This window comes from Cebus imitator, unplaced genomic scaffold (assembly GCF_001604975.1).
Source record: "Cebus imitator isolate Cc_AM_T3 unplaced genomic scaffold, Cebus_imitator-1.0 Scaffold143, whole genome shotgun sequence".
NCBI classification, from domain to species: domain Eukaryota; kingdom Metazoa; phylum Chordata; class Mammalia; order Primates; family Cebidae; genus Cebus; species Cebus imitator.
The window spans coordinates 2822370-2845621 of record NW_016107458.1 but is presented as its reverse complement, the minus strand read 5'-3'; the positions used below and the strand labels follow the sequence as shown (position 1 = coordinate 2845621).

Below are 23252 nucleotides of genomic sequence, written 5' to 3'. Positions count from 1 at the left end.
TTTTTTGGGGGGGGAGATATGGTCTCAACCTGTTACCCAGGTTGGAGTGCAGTGACACAATCTTGGTTCACTTACTGCACCCTCCATCTCCTGGGCTTAAATGATCCTCTCGTGTCAGCTCCTGAGTAGCTGGGACAGCAGGCATGCGTCATCATGCCCAGCTAATTTTCGTATTTTTTGTAGAGGCAGGGTTTTCACCATGTTGGCCAGGCTGGTCCCAAACTCCTGACCTCAAGTGATGTGCCCCCTTTGACCTCCAAAATTGCTGGGATTACAGGCAGGTATGAGCCACCACACCCAGCCAAAGCTTGGTTTTACTTTTTAGTTTTCCTGTGAGAATATCTAACTTAATCCTATTAGGGTATGTGAGATGGTTTTAAAATCTCATTGTTCAGGGAAATGGCTACTAAGTGGGAAAACCTATCTTTTGTGCTATGTTATTATATTAGAGACTGACAAAAAATAAAAAGCCAAGTCCTAAGCATAAAAGTAAATGATCTACCTAATGATATCCACTTTGGGGATACCATGTACCTTTAAGCCTCTAGCAATGTAGGGTTATTAAATATCTTATACTTATTGTAAACTTTACAGTTTCAAAGGATGGATGTAGTAAAGTCATTGTGGGTAATTAAGGTTAAATTTTTCTCTTATTTAGTACCATTGAAAACAATTTGAGTTTTTAACAGTTTTGTCAGATACCACAGGTTGCTGAATTAATCTTAAAATAGGACCTAGTTTGCTCTTGGAACCTTTAGATAGTGTTTTAAGAGAAATATTTGTGGTATAGTTTATACTCATAGTTCTACCTTTATAGATGTGGCAGTTGGATTATGTCTTTCCAGAGTCACAGGAATTTTGGACACTTGCCTTTAATCCTGAAATCGTCATTAATGTTTCCTTTTGCAGTCTATTTTCTAAATAATCTTTTAGGTCTAACCAGCTATCACAGGATGCAAAGAACTAACATCTAAAAAACAGGGTTACTCAAGGTAGAGGAGTCATTTGTCATCTCAAAATATTTCTTTACTTTGTGCCCCCTTTCCTCTGATAGATTTATCGCATCATTTTTAGTTGAATCATCCTTAGGCTCTCAGCTTTTACTAACTTTTCACTGGAAGAAATTCATACTTAAGGTCTAATAGTGAGACCATTTCATTGATATGTGAAAGGATGTGTTGCTTATGCAATGAGGGGCAGGGCTAGCTAACCTCTCTTGGCACCTCCAGGAAACTACCCAGCTCCGCTGTGGGAGCTGCACACAGAAAAGGAAACAGTTACTACTCCACGGTGAGTAACCCTGTTTTCTCCTTATTTCACCTTCTGACTGTTTTCATTTATTTTTAAAAGCTTGTGTGTCAGACATGGAAATAAAATAGTTCTTATTTTCAGAGTTAATTTAAAATCTAGCAGTGTTTAAGATTTCTCTTAGCAACTCTTTGTTCACTTGGCAGCGTAAGAGCCAGCTTTTTGTTTGTGTTTATAGTTGTTACTGCTACCTAGGATTGAATTGGATAATAGAAAACAAAAATAGGCATACTTGTCTCTTGTGAAACAGTTGTACTTTGAAGGGAAAAAAATCTATTAGTGGCTTGGTTTTACATCTTTGATGTTTATTTTCATTTGGAAGGGGAAGTGTTATTGAGAAGATAGGATGTTCTTTCACTTATACACAGGAAGTATTTTATATTATTATTTACAGGGGTTGGAAGACAATTCACCAGCCTTCATTTACATATGTGACTTGTATTATATATTTTGTTTTTATGTTACTATTTCTTTTTCACCGTCCCTTCTTTCCTACCAGTGATTATTTTCATAGTTCTTCTCTAATCATATCTAAAGAAGGTTGCCATCTAGTGGTATGAATAGTATGGTAAATTCATAGGTCTTTTTTTAGTGGTACAAATATTTTAACACATTTTATTATAAGTTAGGTGGCTTGGTACTATCTAGAAGCTATGAAGCAGATTTAACTTTATTATTATTATATAGATGGTGTTATTTACAATTTGTGGTGCTGAAATTATGTTTTTGAATTGTATTGTTCCTTAGATTAAATGATACTATGGTTTATAAAACGAACCAATGAATGAGTACAATGGATTTCACATGGGGAAGGGGGAGGTGGTGATGGAATTTGATTTCACTTGCATGTATTGTTACTGTAGCTTTTAGTCAGAATATAGATCTGTAAAACAGTGCCTTAAAGCCTATTCACTTAAGGTTATGTGCATAGCTAAAAATTACCAGAACAGTTTTGTATATCAGAGATTACATCCTGGGCACAACTAGATCTATAATGTCACAGAGATACAGTCATAATATTTTACTTGGGTAATGGATAGAGATTTCTTTTAGCAAAAAATCTTCTAAAGATAGAGAGGTAGGGCATTGCGGCTCATGCCTGTAATCCCAGTGCTTTGAGAGGTGGAGATGGGATTTCTTGGGGCCAGGCATTTGAGACCAGCTTGGGCACCACAGGGAGACCCGGTCTGAACCAAATAAATAAATATATAAATTAGCTGGTGCAATGGTGTGCATCTGTAGCACCAGCTACTCAAGAGCCTGACGTGTGGGCGGGTCCACTTGAGCCTGGAAAGTTGGGGCTGCAGTGAGCCATGATCATACCACTGCACTGGAGCCTGGGTGGCAGAAGGAGACTCTGTCTTGAAAAAAATAAGTAGCTACACTTGCTGAGAAACATTTACTGTAAAACATGTTAATCCAGTTAATTTGTGGTAGGCAAGAAGAGATCAAATTATGGTGGATAAAAATAAATAAAAGCTGTAATGTATACTACCCAGATATGTCCTATATATAGCCTTCCCTCAGTGTAGTTGGGAGATTGGACCCCTGGCATACCAAAATCCACTCATACTCAAGTGCCACAGTAGACCCTGAAGAACTCAAATACACAAATGTCAGCCCTCCATATGTGTAGATTTCTTATCCTGCTAACACATTTAGTCGAAAAAAATCTATTTGTAAGTAGATCCACACCTGCATTGTTCAAGGGTCAACTATGTCGGAGATATGGAATCTGTATTTTAATCCAAGTTTTAAAACTACAGGAAGAAGATAAGCCTTTTATTTAAGATATATTACATAATACTTTACAATCTTACACGGGATTTTTTAAAGTAGTCAGTATAAGTGATAATTTTTCAAATGCCCTGATAAGGAAACAATTGAAAGTGTCACATGGAGTTTAAGGTATTTGGTGTCAGGACTCTTAGAGGAAAAGCTTCGAATTCCCAAATAACAGGCTTTTTTGATATGCTAAAAAGTGTGGAGAATAATTGGCTATAAAGAATACTTTCTCTTATTTGTGTAATACAACAATAACTAAAGTGACAGTAATTAAAATTCCTGCTTGATTTAATATTATATGGCATTAGATACAGACTGAGTAAGCTTCAGACTGTATATTTCTACTTCAGAAAATTAAGTGTTTATGGCAGCAGTGAGGCGACCATAGTCTAATGGGATGGCTCATAGCAATCACTTCCCCTTGCTTTAACAATGGGTGGGGTGGGGAAGGGTGGGAACCCTCCTATGCTTTATTCTTATTACTGTTGAATACGGGCCTTTTTGATGAAATTTAATTTCAGTAAATACTTGAAGGTCATGTAAAGGAATCTGATTTTATTTTTTACTAACAGATTTTGGATATATAACATATTTTTGATCATGCAAAAAGATATAGAATGTTCAAATTTGCCAGTGGTTGAAGGAAAACCAAATCTTAAGAGGAATTTGATCTTAAAAGTCTGAAAAAGCAAATTGACGTTTGATGATGCTATTAATATAAAATATTAATGAGCTTTGAAGTAAGTTAGTGAAAAAGAAGCCATTCTTTGTCTCTGTAGGCTTGGTTTTGAAACTTGAGAAGGTATTGTTGCTGTACTCAGTACTAGGTTATGGCGAGGAACATACTGACATTTTAGAAATACGTTTTTACCTGTTACTTAAATACCTGAATTCATAACTGTCAAATATTAAGGTAGAGATAACCCATTTAATTCAGCTACTTGTTGGGGGTAGACAATATAGCTGGGGATGTATTGATTTAAAAATATTGTTTTCTTCATGGTAAGTGCTGTGCCGTGCATTGGTGATTAGCAATAATAATAAGATTGTTGTTTATTAACCCTGTATATACTTGCCTCATTTGTGCCTGTTTTTCCTTTTAGAATGTATCTCTGTTTAAAAAAAGCTTTGAATTGAATCTCATATTTTGAAATAAAATGTTGAAAATTGAGGTATATTTTTTCACTGAAGAAAATGTAGATTTCAGATATATAAATTCTCATTTGACTGTAAAATCTGTTCTTGCATATGTAAAAAGTGACTTTTAACCCTTTGTTGAATTTAACTACCTGGGTCTGCTTGTGGTAGCCTTGCAGAGCATGGCTACCCCTTATAGGTCAGGGTAGTCTCTGATTGTGGCAACATAATTCTTTATTGCAGATCTTTAATTAGGAAACAGTGATTTTTAACCTCTGAGTTTCTTTGAAAAGAGTGTCTTTTTACTGCACGTTTAGGAGAAATGCATTTGACTGATTTTAAGAGGAAAGGTAATGATTATCTGAATAAGCTTGTCTCATTCATATGCTTCAGTAAAATTTGTGAGTTTTGGCTGGTCTGAAGGTAGTGAATTATCTCAATTGATTGTTCACAGTCAGTTACAGATCGAACTCCTTGTTCTACTCTTTCCCCCCTTCTCACTCTGCACTTGACTAGTCTTAAAGAAAAAGAAAAATAAAAATTTGTGAGTTTTAACTGTTGTACCATTATTAAGCTGACTTTCCTTTATATCAATGTTAATCATCACATTTAATCTTTTACATTTGAATACTGGATATCAATATTATGTTCCTTTAGGAGGCCTCCTGAAGTGACTAAATTTTTTCTTTAAGATAAATAACGTGATTCTTACTGAAACAGCATTAACCTTCAGAAAGGTATATTAATTTTTCCCACTGAAGGTGGGAAAGAACATTATCTTTGTTTTGGTTTAAACACTCCAGCAGTGAAACTTTTCCCTTTAATACTTCATATTGGTATTATTAATAAATGCAAGCACTCTTGTTTTTATACAGAGTACCAAGTATGGTGTCCTTGGAAGAGACAAAGTTGTATACTGGACTTGAATATGGTATGTGAATACTAATCTGAGTAAATCTGTGTAGACTATTTTTGGTAGTAACTCCACAAGGACTACGATGAAGTATGAAGTAGTTTTTTAGTTTGTTTGTTTGAGACAGAGTCTCACTCTGTTGCCCAGGCTGGGGTGTGGTGACGAGATCTCTCTGCCCACTGCAACCCCTGCCTCCCAGGTTCAAATGATTCTCCTGCTTCAGCCTCCCAAGTAGCTAGGATTACAGGCATGCGCCACCAAACCTGGCTAATTTTTATATTGTTAGTAGAGACAGAGTTTCCTTGTGGTGGCCAGGCTGGTCTCCAGCTCCTGACCTCAAGTGATCCACCCACCTCCACCTCCCAGAGTGCTAGGAGTACAAGTGTGAGCCACCATGCCCAGCCTAAAATGAAGTAGTTTTGTACTCTGATATTCCTAATCTGTTTTTTGATATATAAAAAATATTAATTACACAGTAGTCATTTTTGCCTGTTTTGGAGAAACTGGAAAAGTATTATATAAAGAACAGTCAGTAGGAAATTGGGTCAATCTGTATTTGAATGCTTTCTATGTACAAAGTTAGGGTTTTATATCTTGTAATGTTAATTTATGTTTAAAATTATTTTAGCACTTACATATTACACTTGTTGTCAATAGGAATATTGTAACCTGTATTTGAATGAACTTTGTAATTTCCTAGTAAATTAAGTTTTATAATAACATTTACGTAAAGCATTTTATTGTAATTGATCTGAGTCTAACATTAAATAGAAATTAGCACCCTTTCTTATTGCTGGATTAACACTAAAGTTAGTTACATACATTAATTGCTAAGGTGTAATTGCTTGATTTAGGTCACCCACAACTAATCAGAAAATTCCATGGATTTGGCTAACGCCCTTTTCGGCCTTAGCCCACCTGCATCCAGGTGAATAAATAGCCGTGTTGCTTACACAAAGCCTGTTTGGGGGGTCTCTTCATTCAAAGCTCGATTTTTAACATTTGGTGCCGGAAACCTGGGATGGGGGAACTCCTACAGGACACCAATCCCCCGTCCCTGTTCTTGTGTTTTCTCCATGAAGAGATCTACCTACCTACCTGAGGTCATCAGACCAGCCCACAGATGCACACCACCTGACAAAAAAAAAAAAAAAAAAGAAGACAATTCTATGGATTTTTATCTCTAATTAGTGACTAGAGCCTTTGAAATATTGGCAAAGATAAGATGATTTTTATTCCCCTTGCCCCTTCCACCGTCTTGCCCCTTGAAGTTTTATAAGCAGGTCATTTTATTTATTATTATTATTTTTCTTGAAGCATGACAGACAGCTCATAAGCAGGTAATTTAAATGTAGAGGTTTTAGGGGTTTCTGTAACATGCCTAGCCACTAATCCAACTATGTAAAGGCAGACACATTTGTTTTTTTCTCCAATACTTTATCCCTTCTTGAGCTAACCTGTTGATATAAACTTTAATAGTCTGAGGAGCATTCAGTGTCTAAAATACCTTCTTTTATTTTTCCCAAAATAGATCTGTCTCGAGAGAACCATCGAGAAGCAATTGCTAGAGTTATAAGGAAACTTCTTAGTAAGTATATCTGTACATTTAACTTTTTTGTTCTTAAGTATTTTGGAATTTTAATCTATAGCATGCACATATTTATGTTTTTTATTCCAAATGGTGAGAATATTGGCAGTGATTTTTTTTTCCCTTAACTAATGGATTCTTGACTAATGCCTCAAGATTCTTATGGTAGTTCAAAATATTTTAAACAAAATCCTTTTCCTTCTCCCATTATAGACCACATGCTTGATAATTCAGAAGATGATACCAAGTCATTGTTTCTTATTATAAAGGTACAGTTGTCATTTAATAGTTGCATAATTATTAATATGATCAGACTTGGATTGATGACTTGCATACAATTGGAAACTCTTTGACACAGATTATTGGAGACCTTTTGCAATTCCAAGGATCTCACAAGCATGAATTTGACTCCCGATGGAAAAGCTTCAACTTAGTAAAGAAATCAATGGAAAATCGGGTCAGTATTTTCACCTAAAAGCCTGCACTAATTTTTTTTAAAGGTATATATAATAAAACCTCCTAATTTGGGTATTATTCAGCATATAGAGGAAATTTCCCTAAAAGGAAAAACAGTAGATTTAAAATATGTAAAAGGTGGCTGGGCGCAGTGGCTCATGCCTGTAATCTCAGCACTTTGTGAGAGGCCAAGGCAGGCAGATCACAAGGTCAGAAGATTGAGACCATCCTGGCCAACATGGTGAAATCCCAACTCTACTAAAAATACAAAAATTAGCCAGGCGTGGTGGTGGGCGCCTGTCATCTCAGCTACTTGGGAGGCTGAGGCAGGAAAATCACTTTAATCCGGGAGGCAGAGATTGCAGTGAGCCAAGAAAAAATATGTATTTTTTAAAATAAAGAATCTTCACTCCGTTTCCATGATAGTCTCTAAACTTTCAGTGAGAATTTGGACAATACCATTGAGGCTACCTTGTAAGAACTTGAAGGAATTTAAAAATAGGGAGGAATTATCTACAGGCATGAATTTAAAGCATTTTATTTTATGTAAATCTGTGAAAAAATGTATTGTATTTATGCTGCATAGAAGACAGTGTAAGCTTCTTTGGGACCATGGAAGAAAGAGTATCATCTTAAGCCAGGAGATATTTATGGCAGTTTTCTTATACTGGAAACTTTTACTGAAATTGAGTCTAAAAAGGTTGTGTGAGTTCATTCTTTAGACAACAGTTGCTAGATACTTTAGAAGAATAGCATGTAAAAAGGGCAAGGAGATATGAAAACATGGCATGCTTTAGGGGCCAGTGGCTGTAGGGGGTAAACTAGATTGTTTATACTTTCTTATGTGAAAATGTTTTAGTTTTATATTCATCAGTGGGAGTTACATTAACAGTTCTTAAGTAGACCTGATTTGAATATGGGAAACATCAACATTCAACCCACTAAAGGTTAAAAAGCTCTGCCACCACTGTGATCAATAATTACAAAGAAACTGATACTGTAAGTAAGAAGGGAAGTTGTTATTACAGTCCATGTGAAAACCACAGCCTGAGTCAAGTCACTGGTGTTGAATTGGAGATCACATGTTTTGAAAATGGTAGAATTTACTGGGTATGGTGGCTCATGCCTGTAATCCCAGCACTTTGGGAGGCCAAGGCAGGCGGATCACCTGAGGTCAGGAGTTCAAGACCAGCCTGACCAACATGGAAAAACCCCGTCTCTATTAAAAATACAAAATTAGCTGGGAGTGATGGCTCATGCCTGTAAAATCCCAGCTGCTTAGGAGGCTGAGGCAGGAGAATCAGTTCAACCTGGGAGGCGGAGGTTGCGGTGAGCCAAGATTGTGCCATTGTACTCCAGCCTGGGTAGCAAAAATGAAACCCTGTCTCGGAAAAAAAAAAAAAAAGGAAAGTAAAGGTAGAATTGGGAGGTTTGATGATCAATAAGCTATGGTGTGAAAGAGGAACAGTCTTTGAGCCTCAACTGTCTGCTTTTGGTGACTGGGTGGAAGATTATGTGGCAAAAGCTTAAATGATACCTTTTAGAAATCTGAAAGATACTGTATTTTGTCCCTGAAAGGCTGTGGCCATTTATATATTTAACAGAGTTGAACATTTCTTAGTAGGCTGTTTTTGTACTCTTAATATTTTACTGAATAAGAACACAACTCTTTTGCTCTCCCCTGCGTTGGGTCTAATGGTAAACTATTAGAGAAAAACAGGGTGTTGGATGGGCTATTTAAAAGGGGGATATTTCTACTATTAGCCATAAAATTAATTAAGATAGCTTATTTTTATATAAGCCTGATGTCTTTAGGATAAAGGAAACAACCACCACCACTCACCAGCCTACCATGGGCCTTTTTGGTCCTTATTAGGGTATTTAGAGGCGTTCATTGTTGAAGTCATTTAGGGAAAATGTTGAAGTGTTTCTTGCTACTTTGTTTTCCAGCTCCATGGGAAAAAACAACATATCAGAGCACTGTTGATTGATAGAGTAATGTTACAGCATGAGGTAAATATTTTTTTCAGTCATGATGACTTTTTAAAATGCCAGTTTTCCAGATGAGTATTTAGTTGTGTTGTCATAATTAAATTCTAGTAAATACTTTGCACTTGTTTTCTTAGCTACGGACACTAACTGTTGAGGGTTGTGAATATAAAAAGATACATCAAGATATGATCAGAGATCTTCTTCGCTTATCTACAAGTTCATACAGTCAGGTAAGGCTTATGCAAACACTGCATTCTCCTTCCCTCCTATTTGATTACATGCATTCTTACTATCCCATTTTTAACAAGAGAGTTTAATTTCTCCCATAGGTCACACATCCAGAAAGTAAGAAAACCAGAACCAAAAGCTAGGCTCTCTTAATTCATATTAGCATAAAAAACAGCTTTCAAATTGCAAATATATTCAAGCTAAGTTTGCTAGTCATTTTTTTGTAATGCTTAATGTTTCTGTTTATAATTGCTTCTCATTTTTTTTTTAATTTGAAAGATAGTGCTAGTGTGATATTGTTGGCACTTCAATCAGATTTTGAAGTCCAGACTATGAAGGCCACATAGTTCCTTCTAGGTATTATGCTTGGGTTTTAGGAAGCTGCTACCACGTGAATTGTGAGGTCCATCCTTTACGATAGTGTAGGAACAAGAGATTATCTCCAAGCCCAGAGAACTGGAAAAAGAGATTTATGTGCAACCAATTATTCTATCTTTGTAAAATAATGTAAATTAGCTACAGGTTGAGCATTGGAAACCCAAAATGCTCCAGTATCCAAAACTTCTTGTTTATTGGAGCATTTCCGATTTCAGATTTTTGGATTTGGGATGTTCACCCACCAAGTTTATAATCCACATATTTCAAAATGTGAAGAAACTTCAAATCCAAAACATTTTTGGTCCTGAGCATTTATTTTACTTTATTTTTATTTTTTGAGACAAGGTCTGTCTCTGTTACTCAGAATGAGGTGCAGTGGTGTGATCACAGCTCACTGTAGGCTTGAACTCAAGCTTTGAGCTTTAGCTCAAGCGATCACCTTACCCCAAACTCTGGAATAGCTGGGATTGCAGGTGTGTACCACAATGCCAGACTAGTTATTTTCAATTTTAGTAGAGAACAAAGTCTCACTCTGTTGCCCAGGCTGGCCTCGAACTCCTGGCCTCAAGCGATCTGCCCGCCTGGTCCTCCCACAGTGTTGGAATTACAGGTGTGAACCCCCATGCCTGGCCACCTGAGCATTTTAGATAAAGGATACTCAACCTGTACCTAGCCTCTAACTTAGAGACTCTCTCTAATGTAATGTTTAAAATGAGTTTGAGGCCGGGCATGGTGGATCACTTGAGATCAGGAGTTCAAGACCAACCCGGCAACATGGCGAAACCCTGTCCCTACTAAAAATACGAAACTTAGCCGGGGGCGGGGGGTGGCATCCACCTTAGCCCCAGCTACATGGGAGGCTGAGGCAGGAGAATCACTTGAACCTGGGAGGCAGAAATTGCAGTGAGCCAAGATCGTGTCACTGCACTCCAGACTGGGTGACAGAGTGAGATTCCATCTCAAAAAAAAAAAAAAAGTTTGAAACATGTGCAATGTGTTGCTTTTACTATAACCATTTATTTTCCGTTACTATTTAACTAGTTCCTAAGTTCTAAATTTATACTGAATGTTTTGTTTGTGTCAAAAATATGTGAGACTATACTTAAGGTTTGCCTTAAAAAGGTTGAGTTGTTATGTGTTTGTTTTGGTTTATTTAAGTTCCTGGAAATTCTTTTAATATTCTTTGTGTGGACAGAAGTGAAAATCTGCTATTGATATCAACAGTAATTCAGAATAAAAGGTGTAGTTGTATGCTGATGACTTGTAGCTATGTTACTGAGCAAATGCACATTGCTTCTATTCAGTCTTCCCTTTATCAAACACATTTCAATGAGTATAACCTAAATCATGGATTTGGTTGGTAGTAATATGCTCCTCTTTTGATATGTAGATAAATATAATCATTTACTTGTTTTTTAGGGTATGTGCTTTGAAATTTTTTTTGTTAATTAGAAAAACATTTAAATTATCACTGTTTTTGATAATTTATAGTGCTTTGTACTTTACTATTTAATAAAAGTCCTTTGTTAATAATACTTCCTCCAGGTGAGAAATAAGGCTCAGCAAACATTTTTTGCTGCCTTGGGAGCGTACAACTTCTGTTGCAGAGATATAATTCCCTTGGTTTTGGAGTTCTTACGGCCTGATAGACAAGATGTCACACAGCAGCAATTCAAGGTATAGGGATTTTTTTCTGTTTTACTGTAAAAATTTTCAAACATACTGAAAAGCTGAAACACTTCTATAGTTAACATCCATATCTTCACCATTGAGATTCTGTATTTAAGATTTTCCTATATTTGCTTTATCGCATCTGTTCATCCATTTTATTTTTTTATATAATCAACTTTTTTTATACCAATATGAGGAGACTCATTATTTACTTATTTACCTCTGTGATCAGTATTATGATGAAGAAAATATAAGAAGCAGACTTCCCTGAGGAAAAGAATTATTTATCTTGAGTGCTAGTGCCAAGTAGCCTGGCTGGCCTGTTGGAGAGGGAGATGAAGGACCAAAAAGTTTAGGGAAGCATGACCAGCATGCAGGAAGGGTTTAAGACAGGAAGGAAGAAATATGGTAAGTTTGAGCGATGGTATGGAAGCTTATGTAACTGGAGCAGAGAAGAAAGGAAATGATACAAGATAAGGCAAATACTACATCCTATGGGGATGTAATAGAGTATAGGTAATAGATAACGATTGCTTATACTGTCAGGTAGAAAGAAATAGATTGAGAGTGATTTAGGAGTGGGAACAGATAGGACTTGGTGATTGAAAATGAGGGAACTGAAAAAAGGAAATGTTAAAATGACGAAGCTTTTGGATCGTACAGTTAGTCATTGGGCACATCAGAGAGGGAGTGTGTGTGTGTGTGTAGAGCAGATGACATAGTTAATTTGGACTACTTTAATTTGAAGTGGTTCCAGTGAACTAAGAGGAACATCAAGTGGACAGTTAGACATCTGAGTTTGAAGAGACCATTTCCGTGTATGTTGATGGTGATTGAAATCTATGGGCATGGATAAGAAAGCCTGGGAGGAGATTAAGAAGAGGAGCAGGGGCATATGTCGAGAAACTCCTTTAGAAGCCAAATGGAAAAGCTGAGTGACACTAGAGAGGTCAGAAAGGTATCAAGAAATAAGGAAGAATCACAGAAGGCAAAGAGAGGTCTTTCTAGAAGTAATACTTAATGAGTAAGAGTCATTGCTTTTTGTAGATAATTAAGATGAGCCCTAAACATGTTCCATGAAGCTTGTAAGACAGAGATGTCAATAAACTATAGCTTAGGCTCAGTTGCTTGCTTTTGCAAAACTTTTATCGAAACACAGCCATGCCGGGCGCGGTGGCTCAAGCCTGTAATCCCAGCACTTTGGGAGGCCGAGGCGGGTGGATCATGAGGTCAAGAGATCGAGACCATCCTGGTCAACATGGTGAAACCCCGTCTCTACTAAAAATACAAAAAATTAGCTGGGCATGGTGGTGCATGCCTGTAATCCCAGCTACTCAGGAGGCTGAGGCAAGAGAATTGCCTGAACCCAGGAGGCGGAGGTTGCGGTGAGCCGAGATCGCGCCATTGCACTCTAGCCTGGGTAACAAGAGTGAAACTCCGTCTCAAAAAACAAAAAAAAAAAAAAAAAAAAAAAACACAGCCATGTTCATTACTTTATGTATTATGTGTGGTTACTTTCACTCTACAGTGGCAGAGAAGAGTAGTTGAGACAGAGACAATGGCTTTGCTGTTTACTCTCTGGCCCTTTATAGAAAATACTTGCTGACCCCTGATGCAGATGTATAATTTGAGAGTGTTGTAGGTTTGACTCATTGGCTATCCTGTTGTTGACCTTAATGAGAGCAGTTTAAATGGACAAAATTAGAGAGATCAAATACAGTCAAAATAGAAAAGTATCTTATTAGGTCAACAAAATCAGGGTTTTCAGTGACCTTATGGAGAACCTGTAGAGAGGAGTGGAATGCAAGGTGGGTAACAAGCTAGATTGGAATCAAGTGAGGTGAATTGGAAATCAAAATGTTTTGATACTAATAACTCTTTTTAGGAAAAAGGAGCATTTTAGAAATGATACCTGCTGTCATCAGAGGATACTTGCTGTCATCAGAATCATTGTGATTAATTGGACTTTTATGAGTAATAAATATGCAGTATAGTTTAGTTTTGTGTACTTTGTAAATTACTCAGCAACCATGTGTTAACTATTTACTAAATTATTTCAGACATCAAACATTAGACTCTAAATTTTAAGAGTGGCACATTTTGTGGCTTTTGTGATATAGTTGAAGAAAATTAGAATGGAATATATGTTCTTAGAAACATCCTTACATTTCTTTATTACCTTATTAATAGGCATTCTTTGAGCAATTTTTTTTTTTTTTTTTTTTTTTTGGAGACAGGGTCTTGCTGTCACCCAGATGGGAGTATAGTGGCACAAACATGGCTCATTGTAGCCTCGACCTCTTAGGTTCCAGTGATCCTTCCACCTCAGCCTCCTCAGGAACTGGGACCACAGGCGTGTGCCGCCATACCCAACTTATTTTTGTATTTTTTGTGGAGAAGAGGTTTCGCCATGTTGCCCTGACTGATCTTAGAACTCCTGAGCTCAAGCAATCTGCGTGCTTTGGCCTCCCCAAATGCAAGAATTACAGGCATAAGCCACCTCACCTGTCCCAAACTCTGTATTAAATAACCTAGAGGAAATATTAATGGATGCCACTTAAATGTCAGGCTCAGGTTTCTAAAAGTAATATGTTAAATATGTAAACATATTTTCCTAACCAATGTTAAGCATGTAAGTAATCAATACACATTTAAAACCAACATATAGGTGCGTTGGCTACAACTAAATGATGCCTCTTACTTCCCATATAAACTTTTTTTTTTTTTTTTCCCCTGCAGGGTGCCTTGTATTGTCTCCTTGGAAATCACAGTGGTGTGTGCTTGGCAAACCTTCATGATTGGGACTGTATTGTACAGACTTGGCCAGCGATTGTTTCTTCAGGGCTTAGCCAAGCAATGTCCCTGGAAAAGCCATCAATAGTGAGACTCTTTGATGATCTTGCAGAAAAGATTCATAGGCAGTATGAAACAATTGGCTTGGACTTCACAGTAAGCAAAACCATTCTTTCATTCAAGTTTTAGTGGAAATCCTGCCTTGTTAAAATGCCCTTTATTTTTCTTGCCTTTTTCCCAGTAATATTCTTGGCATTTGATTCCAGTGTTTTTTTTTTTTTCTTTTTTTTAAAGCATTTGTTACCTTTTTGCTTTTTGTACTTTCATTGATCATTATTATAGATAACAGGATAGAGTAGCAGGTTGGACCGTGGTGGGGAGGCAGCCAGGGCTCCACAAAGGGTTATTAATTTGTTGTATTTATCCTTATTTTGTGTGTACCCACAGCTTCATTTTTTCATATAATTAATTATATTTTAGGAGGTTTACCATGCTAGCCAGAGTCACAAAAGATCAACTACTGAGTTCGTAATTTATAGTGAAGAAAACTAAAATAGAATGATTTGACAAATGAAAGACTAAAGAATATAACTTTCAATAGTGCTTAGGCTGAGCGTTATAGCAGATTTTCTAAGAACTTGCGAATCTGTATTTATACCCCCTCAGAACGTGGGGGTGAGCGTATCAGAATCTCCCTCTCTTGCCTAACGTGACTATGGCTGACATCCCTCCCGTTTTAAAGACTCCTGGTCTAAATGTATGCCTTTTAAATCAAGCACAGGCTTGCTATTTGCGACTGTCATTAGATTCTACTTTTCTTCTTTTCTTTTTTTTGAGACAGAGTCTCCCACTGCTGCCCAGGCTGGAGTGCAGTGGCGCGAGCTCGGCTCACTGCATCTCTCCTGCCTTAGCCTCCGGAGTAACTGGGACTACAGGCATGCGCCACCACACCCAGCTAATTTTTATATTTTTAGTAGAGATGGGGTTTCACCATATTGGCCAGGCTGGTCTCGAACGCCTGACCTTGTGATCCACCCACATCAGCCTTCCAACATGCTGGGATTACAGGCATGAGCCATCATGCCTGACCTATATTTTTTAGAAGAAAAAATGTTTAATTGAGATATAATTCACATATCATAAAGATCACCCTTTTAATATATACAGGTTGTATCCATAATAGGATAGTCACAGGGCTGTGTAACCACTCGAATTCCAGAACATTTTTCTTTTTCTTTTTTTATCATTCTCATTCTGTCCCCCAAGGCTAGCGTGCAGTGGCATAATCATCCCCTGCCTCCACTTTGCAAGTAACTAGGAATGTAGGTATGCGCCACCACGCCCAGCTAATTAAAAATTTTTTTTATACAGACAGGGGTCTTGCTATGTTCCCAGGGCTGGTCTTGAACTCCTGGCCACAAGCAGGCCTCCCACCTTGGCCTCCCAAAGTGCTGGGATTACAAATATGAGCCACCATTTCTGGCCTCCACAATGTTTTCATCACCCCAAAAGAAAACCAGTAACTAATAGCAGTCGCTTGCCGTTCTTCCATACCCCAAACCCCTGGAAACCACTTTCAACAAATTTGCCCATTGTTAAATATTTCATATAAATGGAATAATAAAATATGTGGACTTTTGTGTCTGGCCTCTTTCACTTAGCATAACATTTTCCAGGCTCATTGACGTAGTATGCATCAGAACTTCATTTTTTTTTTTCCTGCTTTTTTCTTTTTAACAAGATTCCAAAATCATGTGTTGCAATAGCGGAATTACTTCAGCAGTCAAAAAACCCCTCTATCAACCAGATATTGCTTAGCCCAGAAAAAATTAAGGAAGGAATTAAACGCCAACAAGAAAAGAATGCTGATGCCGTAAGGTAATTGATGAATGGTGTGCTTCAGTAGATGACGTTATAGATAGTAAGTTTTGGGTTTTTTTGAGACAGTCTTGCTCTGTCACCCAGGCTGGAGTACAGTGACACGATCTTGGCTCACTGCAACCTCCACCTCTCAGGTTTAAATGATTCTTGTGTGTCAGCCTCCCAAGTAGTTGAGATTACAGGCATGCACCACCACACCCAGCTAATTTTTGTATTTTTAGTAGAGCTGGGGTTTCGCCACATTGGCCAGGCTGCTCTCGAACTCCTGACCTTGAGTGATCTGCCCACCTTGGCCTCCCAAAGTGCTGGGATTACAGGTGTGAGCCAACATGCCTGGCTGATAGTAAGTTTTTAACATCTCTAAAATATAGATGTATACCATAACTGCTTAATGATGTTTACACATTGACTTCTGAAAAAAATACAAAAAAGTTCAGAGATAATTATTACAAAGGTTTTTACTTTTCTTTTTTAAGCTCTGGAGTTATAAAACACCATCTTAAAAATAAGGCCAAATGCAGTGGCTGATGCCTGTTATCGCAGCACTTTGTGAGGCTGAGGTGGGAGGATCGCTTGAGCTCAGGAGTTTGAGACCAGCTTGGGCAATATGGTGAACCCTTGTCTGTACAAAAAATACAAAAATTAGCCGGGCATGGTGGCACATGCTACTCTGGAGGTTGAGGTGGGAGGATCGATTGAACCTAGGAGGCAGAGATTACAGTCAGCAGAGATCGTGCCATTGCACTCCAGCCTAAGTAACAGAGCTAGACCCTGTCTCAAATAAACAAAGCATAAAGTTATTTCACTATCATATCTTCTTTTCTAGTGAGTTATCTTTCATTTTTTAAAGGTAATATTTCAGAAACTGCACAACTGGTACACATCAGTCATTAAATCCTAAATTCAAGTTTAGCAAATGTATCATTTTATAGTTCTTGTATAAGATAATAGTAATGACTTTTTGGTCAAATTTGGTATCAGGATTTTAATAACTGTTTTTGGATTCTTGGTACCAAAGCACTTAAATGCATCAGTGATGACACTCAAGCAAGGGTCTTCCTAACTTGATTTTGTCTTTGCCCTAAAATTAGTATATGAGTATGCCTACTTGTTGTTTTATGAAATGTCTATATATAATAAACTCTTATAGCTTACCTAATATATTTCAGATACCTGGTGTATTTGTGTGTTTGTGTGTGTGTGTGTGTGTGTGTGTGTGTGTGTGTGTACGTACCATCGCCAATTAATAGATTACTACTTACAGAATTACTTGTGCATGTCCACTCAGGAAAAGTTGAGTTTTCTCTCCCTGGCCCTTCATGAGCTTTTCCCAGCATCTCTGTTCGCCTGTCTACTTTCATTCTGGCCTGCTTCTCACCAGGTCCTTTACAGTCAGGTGGTGAGAATTGAGGAAGGAAGGTGAATTTGGCTAGAATTTGAATTTCTGTAATCTTTTTTGATGTTCATTTTAGAATTATAATAAAATAATATCTCACCTGATTTCTTTTTTTTTAAAGGAACTATGAAAATTTGGTAGACACCTTGCTAGATGGTGTGGAGCAAAGAAACCTGTAAGTGGAAAAGATTTTTATAATTCTCACAGCATTTATTTTAAACACTACAGTTGTTTTCTACATGGAAGGCTATGAATGACTGTGTCACCAAAAAAAAAAAAAATTATACTCTAGTTTGTGTATTTGGCAGCAGATTAAGAGGAGAGGAGATGGAGGGAAGGTTTGAGATTAATGGTAGGAGCAGTGTTCTTCAGTAGACCTTTTTAAATTTTTGAGCAACTTAAAATTATAATGTGTTTCACATACAGATTTTTTTTTTCTCGTGATTTTATGTGTGATATACTTTGTCATTTCTCCCTCTTTTAAGGCCCTGGAAATTTGAACATATAGGCATTGGGCTGCTGTCTCTACTGCTGAGAGATGACCGAGTGTTGCCTCTTCGCGCCATACGGTTTTTTGTTGAGAATCTCAACCATGATGCAATCGTAGTTCGAAAGGTAGGTACCTTGTTTTAGCTACAGTCTTGGATTTAAGAATATGTACGTACTTGAAGTCTTTAAATTCTTCACAAACAATACACACTTGGTTAATATCTTGAAGTATATTGATTTGAGATCTCCCCCTATTGGTTTAGTGATGATAATGATTCATCTAACAAATATATAGGGACATGTTTAGTCCCTGTGTTTGAACACTGGGGATATAGCAGGGAATAAGTTTATAGGCCAATGGGAACGATTGAAAAATTAGAAAATTAGGTGTGCAGTTTTTCAGGAGGGGCAAGAAACCTGAGGGTACAGCTTTTTACTCTCCCAAGCGTTAGAGGTGAGGTAGGGGTTGGGGAGATGGCTTAAGTTGATGCATTGGAGAAAGACCTTTACATATACCCTGAGGCTAAGATTTGAAGGATGAACGGGTATTGGTTTAACAAAGAAAGTGTCACTCGCATGGGCCAAGATTGTGGAATAAGAACTGCAAATAATTCAATTCCAAGTCAGATTTAACACTCATGTGACTGTACTGCCAGATGTCAATAGGTGAGGTGTTTTTTTAAAGAAACAGAATCCAGTTGTGCTTAGAATAAAGGAGGCAACCACTGAAGCGATTTAAAATTTTTTTATGAATGCGTACCTTTACCTGTTTTCTTTTCTAGATGGCTATCTCAGCTGTTGCCGGTATCCTTAAACAGCTAAAAAGAACCCACAAAAAGCTGACCATTAACCCCTGTGAAATCAGTGAGTACTACTGAAAGCAATTAATAGTGCTTTCCAATAAAACTCAGAAAATTTTCTTGAAATGTATAAATTCTAGTTATTACCTAAAATATTGTTCTGTGGATATTAACACAAAATATGAAATAACATTATGAAGGAAACAGTTGACTTATCAAAAGCTAGTGATAAGTATTTACAAAAATAGATTGACTTTCTGTCCTTGTATTATTTGTCTCACCCACTAAACAGTTATACTGATTATTTCATCAACTGTATTTCAGAGACTTGAATTCCTGTTATTAGTTTGTTAAATGTTTCTTCCTGGGTTGTGGGATTAGGGACAAGGTGAATTTTCTTCCTTATACCTTACTGTATTACCAGAATTTTTCAAAAGAATAAAATGTTTCTGGTCTCCAATCCAGGATTAAAACATTGTATTTAATTATATGATGTCTTTATTTTCTTTAATGCAATGTTTAATCCTGGATTGGATTGTAGTCCAGAAGAAAATTTTTTAATTTTTTTTTTTCTTTTTGTTTTTTTCCTTTTTGTGGCGAGTGGGGGGTCTCTCTATATTGCCCAGGCAGGTCTCGAATTCCTGGACTCGAGGAATTATATATCCTGCCTCTGCCTCTGTAAGAGCTGGGATTACAGGCGTGAGCCACAGTGCCCGGCCTAAATTTTTTTTTTTAATATATAAAAAGTACACTCAGTGGGACAGCTGTCAAAATTTGAGTAAAGTCTGTTGATGAAATTTTACTGTATTAATGTAAATTTTTTTGATAATTATATTTTGGTTATTTGAGATGGTGTCTATAGTTTATTCTCGTAGTTTTGATAAGCGTGTGTGTGTGGAGAGAGAGAATATCAAAGTATTGCATGGTACAATGTCAAAATTTGGGATGCCTTGGTGAAAGGTATGTTGGGAATTCTTTGAGCTCTGTAAGTTTGAAATTATTTCAGATCTAAATAGTTTAAACAAAATTATGTTTAATACTTGATCTTCTCCCCCAAAATAAGTGACTCAACACAATTTAGTAGATAATCCCATCTTCTCTGTTTTGAAATGTGCCCCCAATTTCTCATATTTATGTGGTCTTGCCTTGAGAAAATTTAATAGTGTTGTATTGTGAAGACAAAGTTACACTGGTACTGTTGATTGAACTTTGAGAATAATTGTTGGGTGAATGTTTTTAAATTCATCAAAATGTGATTTTCTTTTCCTTAGGTGGATATCCTAAACCCACCCAAATTATTGCTGGTGATAGGCCTGATAATCATTGGTTGCATTATGATAGCAAAACTATACCAAGAACTAAAAAAGAATGGGAGTCAAGTTGCTTTGTGGAGAAAACTCATTGGGGATACTATACCTGGCCAAAGTAAGCAGTAACTTAATGCGGACCTTATCATTAAATGCCTTTGATGTAACTGTTTTATCATATTTCGATTCTGGGGGAGGTACCGAGGCACTTGAAGGTTCTTTTCTCTTTCCCCTTCTCTAATCCTCTCTTTCTTTTGCTCCTGCCAATGCTGTGCCTCATTCCTGCCTCTTTCCTTGTACTAAAACCCTTAGCCTTTCCGAATCCCATGGTTATATGGCTAAGGAGGTTGTTAATAGCTGCTCTAAATTATATTCCTATTGATAATACATATGCCTAAACCAACCCAGAGAAATACATATTTTTCTCTCTTACTATTTGTCATTAGGACACAGTGATCTGATAGATTTTTAAGACCTAGACTGTTACTACTGTACTAATTTCCCCAACTTAGCATCTAGTTAGAGTTCATTAAAAGTGCCTTCTAATGCTTTTATCCCTGAAGCTCTAATATTTTTTTCTATGCATATTATAAATACAAACTCTTACTATATAGGAATATGGTTGTTTATGCTGGTGTGGAAGAGCAGCCTAAGCTTGGCAGAAGCAGGGAGGATATGACAGAGGTAAGCATTCCATTTCACCATGGTTAAAATGCATCTTATTTTTGGCCACTGATTTATCTCAACCTCACTTCAGTTCTTCTTCTTCTTCTTTTTTTTTTTTAATGCAATTTGTGTTTTTCAGTATAGCACTGCATAAATATTGGTGACTGTGTAATCCTTTCTCCCCAGCCCCTTTATACTAGTGCCAGTTGACATAGATCTTGATGGATCTAAGATTGAGTTACCACCCCATTCAGCACTCCCTTGGCTACTGCATTATGTAGTTTGTTGCTCATTCCTTGTATCATTTCTGATGCAGGCTTTTTGAAGGAAAAGTTAATAACTGATTTTTAGTTTTCTATTGCATATAAATTATGGGTACTCCATAAATACATGTTGGTAGGTTTTGGTTAAAACTTCTTAAGCTTCTTTTAATTTACTTCACTTTGAAAGTTGACTTGACTTGGCTGGGAACCATGAAGCATGACAGTAATCTCAACAGTTTGGAAATGTGAGGCAGGTGGATCACTTGAGCCCAGGCATTTGAGATTATCCTATGCAATATGGCAAAACGTTGTCTCTACAAGAAATAAAAAAATTAGCTGGGTGTGGTTGTGCATACCTGTATTCCCAGCTACACGGGAGGCTGAGGTGGGAAAATCACCTCAGCCAAGGAAGTTGAGGCTGCAATGAGCCATGATTGTGCCACTGCACTCCAGCCTGGGTGACAGAGTGAGACCCTGTCTTAAAAGAAAAAAGAAAATTGACAGTGAGTTTTTAAGTTTATATATTCCTAGAGTTAATGGTGTTGTAAAATTTTCTGATTCTGAACAGTCTACCTTTTAACTTCTGGTGTTTCTTAAATATAGAAGTGATTTTGGGGGCTTGATTTATAGTTTTGGGCATTTTAATAAATTGTACACCAAATGTCACAGTAGCTTTTAGTCTTCATTTCCCAAGCAGAACAATTGTTGATTTTTAATTCACAGTGTAAGAAACAGGATTCAAACTTGAGAATCTGAAGGAAAACTTTTAGCTTATTCTTACTGATTTAGCTTTTTTAGAGGGAGATATTTGGTTTTAGAAATCATTGTAGTCCATGAGAACTAAAAATTCATTGAAACAAAAATACAGCCTACATTTGAGATCAAAATTTTGTAATATTAACTTTTTCAGAATAATGTTTTTAAGTGGATTTTAAACCCTGAATATTGTTCTTCTTTTTAACTTTATAGGCAGAACAGATTATATTTGATCATTTTTCTGATCCCAAATTTGTTGAGCAGTTAATTACTTTTCTATCATTAGAAGACAGAAAAGGAAAAGATAAGTTTAATCCACGACGTTTTTGTCTCTTTAAGGTAGGTATATTATTTACGTATCCTCTTTGTAATGCTTAGTGACTATACAGTTTGTAGGTTCATAACTTTTGAATATTTGATTAAAGGTCTGTCTTTATCTAAAATGGCACTGGAATTTACACTGAATATGTACAGAGTTATTTTCTTGTCATTATTGTCATTATTCCCTAAACAACACATAACAAGTATTTACATAACAATACATAGTACAATTAGCAAACATTGTATTAGGTATTGTAAGTACTCGTAAGGTGATTTAAAATACACAGGAGGATGTATATAGGTTATATGCAAATACAATACCATCTTATGTAAGGAACTTGAACATTTTGGAATTCTGGGGTGGGGATCTTGAAACCAGTTACCCGTGTACACCAAGGGATGAATGTATTTATCTTTAATGTTTGTTGTAATTGGCACTAGAAAGAAAAAAAAAAACTGTGTGTTTTATGTTTAGTTGCTTTTTTTTTGAGGTGTGATACTTTAATCAGTCAGAAAGATTATTAATGTCTGTTTCAGTGGTTACATTTTAATGTGATGTGTAAAATGACAGTATTCTTAACTATTTAACTTACCGGCATTGTTAAAGCAGTTAGTTCTAAAGGGGAAAGTGCTTAGAGTTTTGAAGCACATTCGTAATGTACAGAATAATTATAGGCATATTATAATTATAATTGAGATCATAGTCATTTGAATACTGAAGAGCTGTCTTTGTATTTATAGGGTATATTCAGGAATTTTGATGATGCCTTCCTGCCAGTTCTGAAGCCCCATTTAGAACGTTTGGTTGCAGATTCACATGAAAGCACCCAGCGATGTGTTGCAGAAATTATAGCTGGTTTAATCAGAGGTTCTAAGCACTGGACATTTGAAAAGGTGATGTCTTAATATTTGTACAGAACATTTCCTGTTAAAGCTATATTATCCATTTTGGTAGCAATTCCCAACACATTAGATACTGATAATTAAAATACGAAATATTCAGTGATATAAAATATGCTGATATGTAGACATTGCTTTTGATTACCGATTACAACCTAATGAGTATTTACCCACATTGGGGGAAAAAATGGAAGGTGGGCAGTGTACAGATACTGTTTGGATTT

At 36.7% G+C, this 23252-nt stretch overlaps 1 protein-coding gene across 1 annotated transcript in view; it reads left to right on the top strand.

The window, feature by feature from the left end:
• Positions 1 to 23252, top strand: part of PSME4 (proteasome activator subunit 4) — a 109304-nt gene that overhangs the window by 58860 nt on the left and 27192 nt on the right. Inside the window, exons 21-36 of the mRNA XM_037743420.1 lie at positions 5106 to 5161; positions 6675 to 6731; positions 6945 to 7000; positions 7090 to 7188; positions 9138 to 9200; positions 9314 to 9409; positions 11331 to 11462; positions 14196 to 14405; positions 15991 to 16127; positions 17648 to 17701; positions 18012 to 18141; positions 18798 to 18879; positions 20087 to 20240; positions 20737 to 20806; positions 22021 to 22146; positions 22870 to 23022. Coding sequence (XP_037599348.1) covers positions 5106 to 5161; positions 6675 to 6731; positions 6945 to 7000; positions 7090 to 7188; positions 9138 to 9200; positions 9314 to 9409; positions 11331 to 11462; positions 14196 to 14405; positions 15991 to 16127; positions 17648 to 17701; positions 18012 to 18141; positions 18798 to 18879; positions 20087 to 20240; positions 20737 to 20806; positions 22021 to 22146; positions 22870 to 23022 — 1675 coding nt within the window. The remainder of the gene's footprint in view (positions 1 to 5105; positions 5162 to 6674; positions 6732 to 6944; positions 7001 to 7089; positions 7189 to 9137; positions 9201 to 9313; positions 9410 to 11330; positions 11463 to 14195; positions 14406 to 15990; positions 16128 to 17647; positions 17702 to 18011; positions 18142 to 18797; positions 18880 to 20086; positions 20241 to 20736; positions 20807 to 22020; positions 22147 to 22869; positions 23023 to 23252) is intronic.